This window comes from Cryptomeria japonica, chromosome 8 (assembly GCF_030272615.1).
Source record: "Cryptomeria japonica chromosome 8, Sugi_1.0, whole genome shotgun sequence".
Taxonomy (NCBI): domain Eukaryota; kingdom Viridiplantae; phylum Streptophyta; class Pinopsida; order Cupressales; family Cupressaceae; genus Cryptomeria; species Cryptomeria japonica.
The window spans coordinates 317,317,261-317,324,980 of record NC_081412.1 but is presented as its reverse complement, the minus strand read 5'-3'; the positions used below and the strand labels follow the sequence as shown (position 1 = coordinate 317,324,980).

The 7,720-nt window shown below is 35.3% G+C and overlaps 1 protein-coding gene across 1 annotated transcript; it reads left to right on the top strand.

The window, feature by feature from the left end:
- The first annotated feature begins 6,849 nt into the window (after positions 1-6,849).
- On the top strand, positions 6,850-7,290 carry LOC131857647 (uncharacterized). Its single transcript, XM_059210345.1, has one exon. The coding sequence runs from the start codon at positions 6,850-6,852 to the stop codon at positions 7,288-7,290; it is 441 nt and encodes a 146-aa protein (XP_059066328.1).
- Positions 7,291-7,720: the final 430 nt, after the last annotated feature.

The following is a 7,720-nucleotide window of genomic DNA, read 5'->3' as shown; positions in this document are numbered from 1 at the left end:
CATATTTTTCTGTGCGTATTATGACAATATTGAATTTTTGTTGAACTTCTTCATCCTTATATAGCCATTGTAGCACATCTTTGTCCTCTGTTTCCTCGGATAATGTCCCAGCACTAACAAACGCTCAATCAAATATTGGAAGAGGTTTTATAACCGGTTGTTGTTTTGAGTTTGATGGTTTACCATAAGATTTAGGAGAACGTGGTAACTATGACAGTGAATATTCTTCGTTCCCTTGGTCTCTCAGCTGTATTTGTTTTTTAAAACTTGACAAGATTGAGGAAAATGATTTTTCCTTGGATTGTGTGCTTGAAGACGATGCCTCTCTATTATGTGGAGAAAAAACCTCTTGTGCTGGTTTCAAATTACTACAATATTGGAATGAATTCGAGTATGTTGAAATTGTAATTTCTTGCCCATTGTATGAAAACTTTAGGCACTGGTGATAAGTTGAAGGATTAGCTTGTATGTCATGAATCCATGGTCTTCCCAAAAGTATGTTGTATGATCAATCCAGGTCTAGAACTTGGCATGGTGTATCTTTCTACAAGGGTCCTACTCTGATGGTTAATACCACAATTCCTTTGGAGGAACGTTCTTCTTCATCATATACTTTGATTGTGATCATTTTACGGGGATCAACTGCATCTTTAGAATAACCTAAAGCATGAACAAGACTTAATGAGCAAATATTCAAGCCAGCTCCTCCATCTATTAGGACACATTTAATGTGTGTTTTATGAATAAGGACTTCAATATGCAATGGAGCATTATGGGGATGTTGCAAAGACATGTCATCTTCTTATGTGAATGATAATAAATGAGGCATTGTGAGGTGTCCCACCATGGTTTGGAATTGATCTAAATCAATATCTTTGGATACTGTTGTATCTACTAGTGCTCTTTCTAAAATTTCTTTATGTGCGGGTGATAGTTTTAAAAGTTCTAAAATTGATATTTGCACGGGAGTTTTCTGCAATTGATCCACTAGACTATATTGTTTTGAAGTGGATGGTGTGTCAGTTGTAGGACCCAACAAAGTAATTTTGGATTTTCTTCTTGTGATAACATGAGCGGGTTCTTGTTGTTGTTTCTCGTTGACCATAATCACATTGACCATGTTATCATAAGTGTGAGCATAGTTCACTTTTGTTTTACCCTTGCCATTTTGCATTGTTGATGATTCACTCTTCTCATAGTTAGGAAGCAAAGTTTTGAAATCTATGTGTGATTCATTTGTCTTATGCCCATCCATAGTTATGACGCCATTGTCAATCAAATCATGGATGACATGTTTTAACCGTTGACAATCATTTGTTTGGTGTCCTTTGTTTCGATTAAAATCACAATAATGGTTGTCATTCCACCAAGAAGGTTTTACCTTGGGTTCAAAGTTTCTTTCCTCTGGAAATGTAATCAACTTTTTTGCAAGAAGTGTCTTTAGTGCTGACCCAAGTGGTTCACCAATATTGGTAAATTTCCTGTGAAAGAAATTATTGAAAGATGATTTTTATTTATTCTCATCTTGTTGAATCGTTGTTGTGTGACTTGATAAATTGAAAACCAATTGCTTTGGTTTCACATTATTATTATCCACTATCCCATCATTGACAATGTTTCGATTTTTGTTCCAAAACATAGGCTTATCTTTGTTGGTATTATTAGTATTGTTGTTGGGAGGAGGATTAACTCCTTTGTATATCTTCAACCCTCCTTTCTTTATCATAGCTTCTTCAATCCTGATTCCATTATCAATCATCTTTTCGAAACTTGGATGGCATTACATTTTTAGGTTCTAACTCATTTGTTCATTTAGATTTTTAATGAATATGTCCATATTTTCATATTCTAGCACCGTACAAGGATATCGGGCAGCTAATCGTCTCCACCTTTGTAGAAATATCATGAAAGGTTCTCCACTCTTTTGCTTGGTGTGACACAAGTCTAGCATTATGATCTCATGTTGTATGTTGTACGCATATTGTGAAACAAACTTGTCCACCAATTCTACAAATGATCTAATTCCAAGTGGAAGTTTTGAGAACCATTCCATAGCTTGTCCACTTAAGCTATTTAGAAATAACCTCATTAAGTATGTATCCTCATGTGTGAATTCCATGCTCATTGTGCAAAATTATCTTATATGATCTTGGTGATCAGTTCTTCCATTATATTTTTCATATCTAGGAGTTTCATAATTTGGAGGAAAATGTATCATGTTGAGACTTCTGTCAAATGGATGGATCGATTTCTTGAAGCGAATACTTTTTAGTAGTTCCCCTTTGTATATCTTGAATTTGCATTTGAAGAGTTTGTATTTGTTGTGTGAAAGATAATGAGGATCATCGACATGATTTCTCCTTGTATCATCATGAGTTCTTGTGTGATCATGATCTCTTCTTGTATCATCACGATTCCTTCTTGTGTCATCATTAGGTCTTCGTGTGTACTCATTGGTTCTTTGTGTGTCCTCATGATTTATTGTATCATTGGGAATTCTTGTGTCATCCTTAGTTCTTGGTGTGTCCTCATGAGTTCTTGTATCATCAAGAATTCTTGTGTCATCCTTTTTGCAAATAAATATTTATTCATTTTGTTCATTGTCATTGTAAGTGTCACTTGATCCTCCCCTTTGTCTTAAATTGTTTACGTCAAAATCTTGGGGGACTGTAGCACCAGATTTTGCTAATATTAGGAAGTATTTTTCTTTTTCACCCTCCAATACTTTCTTCATGAATTTATTAAATTTAGGATCTAGTTTGATTTCTCTGATGTGTTGATCTTTTACCTCCTCTTCTTGTATTTCATTTCCTCGTGCCATTTCCTTGTGATCTTTTGTCGTTTCAAGTGTTTATATTTCTGTTTCTTTGATCTTTCATCTCTGAGCCCTGGTTAAAATGGACATACACATGTTTTGAATGTTTTTCTAGGTTTCAATTTTCCATAATGTGCCCCAATAAGTGATCAATTATTGAGGTAAATATGATAGATTGATAAGACACAAAATGGTCATTCAAGTATTTGTGAGTTTGCAAGTTTTTCGATCTTAGTTTGGAGTGTAAATTTTGTGATTTTGATATGACCAAGTTTAATAGGAATGATATATCCTATAATAGAGAATAGGTTAATCTAATAAAGTGTTGTACTTTTGTGATAAAGGATGATAGATCCTGATGAGAAACTATGTTTGAATGATCAGTTTATCAAAGAAAATATGATTATGTACTTTGAGATTTTAGATCTTGAACTTGTTGGAAATGAATATTTGAGAACCTTAATGTGTCAAGACCAAGTATATGCTTACTATAAACTGATTAGGCAAGTACGACAGATACGAAAAGACATACGAAAACACAGGTTTCTGGACTGATGAGAACAAAGTCTCGTACAACAAAAGATTATGATCCAAATGATAATTTACTGACTGCCAAACGACAAAAGGGATATCTCGTACTAGTTGCTACCTATACTCATACAACAGTTTAGGGTGAACTAGATGACAATTCTTAGAGACCAGTACGACAAACTGGAAGACTCGTATGACAGTTTACAGTGAACCAGACGATAATTCTCAAAGACCAAAATGACAAACTGGAAGACTCGTACGACAGTTTAGTGTGAACCAAACGATAATGTACAGAAACTAGAACAAAAAACTGGAAGACTCGTATGACACAAAACTGGACAGGGATGAGTTTCTGGCAAGAACAGAGTTTGACCAATGAGTTTTGATGTTTTGATTATTTTCTCTAGTTTCATTACTTCAGTTTCAGTTTCAAGGACAAAAACACAACAAACACACCAGATGCAAAGTGAGCTCAAGCACATCACGTTAATTCTAAGGAAGTTGGCTGAGAGAGAAAACCTTTGCTTACAATCTTAGGTACACACCCAATAGATAATTAGAATACGATCGTTGAGTCTCACGCAATGGATTCTCAACGTTGTATTAGCCAACTCCAAATGCTAATGGGGGCACGATATAGCAAGTATATTGGGAGAGTTACTATCTCTCTTGCACAAAGATTATCCCTCTTTCGGAGGTGAATTAGGTAGCTTCTATCTTAAAGATATTAATAATGAGTTATGTTCAAAATTACCCCTTGAAGTCCTGCAAGCATGATTGAGGCCTATAGCCCGACAAGGTACCGAAACAAGATATAGTCACGCAAACGTGATTAAGATCGCGAGGCCCTATAAAACACCCGATATGGGAGATCTCAAAGAGAAAACTCAAATAACTCCATCCTCTGAGACTTTAATCCCAAGAGGCCTATTTATTATAGTGAGTCAAAATGCTTAGGTCTAGTTGTACTCACTTGGGTCATTCTCAAAGGGTGATTACTTTTTCCCACTGTGACAGACCCGCTAAAGGAACACAAATCTCAAACTCGAAAAAGCTTCAAGGGTCTGGATTTATGATTGTTTATATAGACAAGAGCATACTCTCCTACCTTTTAGACTCTTCTCAAACATAAAAAATAGATTTGTTCATTTACCATATCGCAATTTAAGTGCCTAGAAAACTTAAGAATACACAGTTTAGTTGAATCTTCTCAAGCAACCTGCAAAAACAATGAATCAGTAGTCATATTGTTTTTGAGCGATAGGCGTGTTCTTGGACAAACATCCTGCAAAAACTAGTTAGGTTGTAAAAAATTCTCAGATGAACAAAAAATAGATCAAGGTCAGCATTAGTATCATCAAAATTTAATTAAAAAAAACCCTAAAATTAAATCTGTATTTTTATATGAGAAAGCAGAAACTTGTATGAGCTTTCTCACCTAGCCATACGAGAATTCTCACCTAACCGTATGACAAATAAAATATAGTATTGTGAATAAAATAATGTCATGCGAGATTCTGTAGAATGTACGGACAAAATCTCAAAGGATGAGAATTTGATGATCTACAAGGCCAAAAATTGAGTTTCGGGCCCCACGGTGGGCGCCAATTAATGTTTGTGTGAAATTTGGAATCTGCATCTGCAACACAAACACTCAATAGATCATTACATGCATGGTTATTTGATCAAAATCAATAAATGTAAAACCATAACAAATCGACCTAGTGCCTCCTAAAAGATGCGAGTATAGATTTGCTCTCAAATTTGTCTAAGAAATACCAGTGACTTGACTACACCGAGATGGAGGATTTAATCTATATGAATGCAAACTAGATGAATGCAAGATTAACAAATTAAGCTAGATTAATCTAAAATGATATGAGATACATGATTGTATGCATGATTAATATAAGATGCTAATTATGCTAGATGATTGAGATAAAAATGACTATATTAATGATGCTAAAACCTAGGATGCAAGGGGATCTTTATTGCTCCAAAATGAGGGGTATTTATAGAAATTCCAAGGCCAAAGCTGAGGTGGTAGGAATCGACGGTCTAGCTTCGATCAAAAGATACCAAGGGCTAGGATTGAAGAAGTTGGAAAAGAGGTTGGAGGAAGGGACACTTGACATCTCTGTGGTGACAAGTGTCAAGGAACCTTTCTCATGAGAGGGCAAGTGTCTAAGGGAGGAGACATGTGGAAAAAGTGTCATGTGTCTCAAGGAGAGAATATCCAACCCATAAGAGGTTAGAATGTACAAGAGGACATGGTTAGTTAGACCCAAGATTAGATAGAATGGGTTACGTTAGAGGGTGGTTAGGTTAGGTGGTTAGAAGTTAGGAGCCATGTGCTCATTTGAATTTAAAAATTCAAATATTAGGAAAAGATAATTAATTTCAACAAATCATGATTTGATTTGTTTTAACTAATTATGAGATTAGAAGAGTGAATTAAAATGGGGGGAGGTTTAGTTAATCAAAGGGCGATACGAAATGAACTATATAAATAAATCATGTAGATTTATTTACTAGTAGATGAATAGGGGAATTAATCAAATTGCTTGTGAATTCAATTAATTATCTTTAGACCATTTTTAGGTGCATACACTTGGTATGCTGATATAGCCAATTATCTGGCTACTAGAAAAGTGCCCTCATATTTCTGTCTAAAGGATAAAAGGATCCTTATTGAGAAGAGTTTTCCATATACCTGGGTCAATGGATGTTTATTTTATAGAGGCCCAGATAATTTCATGAGGCGATGCATTAGGGAAGATGAAACATATGACATTCTGCATGCTTGTCATTACGAGCCTTGTGGGGGTCATTTTGCAGCCAAAAGGACAATAATGAAGATACTCAACACAGGTTATTACTGGCCTATTCTCCACCAGGATGCAGTCAACTATATAAGGAAATGTGATACATGCCAGAGGATGGGCCACCCACCTAGATCAGATGAGATGCCTTTACATCCACGGGTTGTTGTCACACGTTTTGATAAATGGGGAATGGATTTCATAGGTCCAATTGACCTCCCATCCAATGGAAAGTCATTTATCTTAGTGTGCATAGACTACCTTAGCAAGTGGGTAGAGGTTAGAGCAATGAAACATGCAAGAGACAATAAGGTTGTGGAGTTTATATATGAAGAGATTTTAGAAGGTATGGAGTTCCTAGGGAACTTGTTACAAATCAAGGTGCTCAGTTCACATCTAATTTGATTGTTGTTGTGATAGAGGAATATAACATCAAGCACAAAAAATCTACACCTTATCACCCATAGGCCAATGGCCAAGTTGAGGTGACCAACAGAGAAATTGAAGCAATATTGACAAAAATTGTAGCCATACACAAAAAGGATTGGGCAAATCGCCTTCCAGAAGTAGTATGGGCATACAGAACATCCTAGAAGACCACTACGGAGTTTACACCCTTTGAACTAGTGTATGGAAAAAATGCAGTAATGTCAATAGAGTTTGAACACAAAACAAACTGCAATGGACCTGGGAATGGACCTATCAGAAGCACAAAAGGAAAGAATTCTACAACTCAATCAATTGGATGAATTAAGAAAGTCTGCTATGAAAAACACAATTGTAGTTCAACAAAATCATATGAAATGGCATGGTAAATATATCAAGACAAAAAAATTTCATGCAAGTGACTGGGCTTTATTATATGATTCCAGATATAAAGAAAACCTTAGCAAATTACAAACACATTGGCTTGGTCCATATGAAATTGAACAGGTATTTTCTAATGGCACGGTCAAGCTGGAAACTATTGATAATGCCAAATTCAAATTGTTAGTCAATGGCCATCATCTTCATCTTTATCATAAGTCCAATAATAAGGAGGAATTTCCACAACAATTTAAAGAACTTCAAAATCCTCCTGTAGCCAATATCGGTGATCCTCTGGATTCACCATCAATTTGACCATAGTTCGTATTAATTATAATAATAACTCCATGTCTAAGTGGAGTCCTTTTCTCCATTCATTACACATCACTTCCACTCCACTCATATTTTTTTTCTTCTATTTTAAGTTATGTCACTACACTCAATAATTGAACATTTAAATATACAATATTTTCACCTCGCACGTGACACAAGTCTTATGAGCGCACCGAGATGATATCTTCATCAGGTTAGTACTTTCCAATTCCTTTCATGATTATATTCTTTTTGTTCCACATTTTCAGTCATATCATTGATCGTAATATTTATTATTGCATTCATCTATCCTACCTATCTAGATGTGTGGACACCTACATCTATCTTCAGTCGGGGGGGAGAGATTATGATTTAAAGATATTGTCATTATTAGGTTTGTACAAAGACAAGTCGACATGTTAACTTAGGTTGG

Excerpts from the sequence above, each read along its gene's own strand:
- LOC131857647 (XM_059210345.1), top strand. The coding sequence starts at position 6,850 with ATGGACCTGGGAATGGACCTATCAGAAGCACAAAAGGAAAGAATTCTA.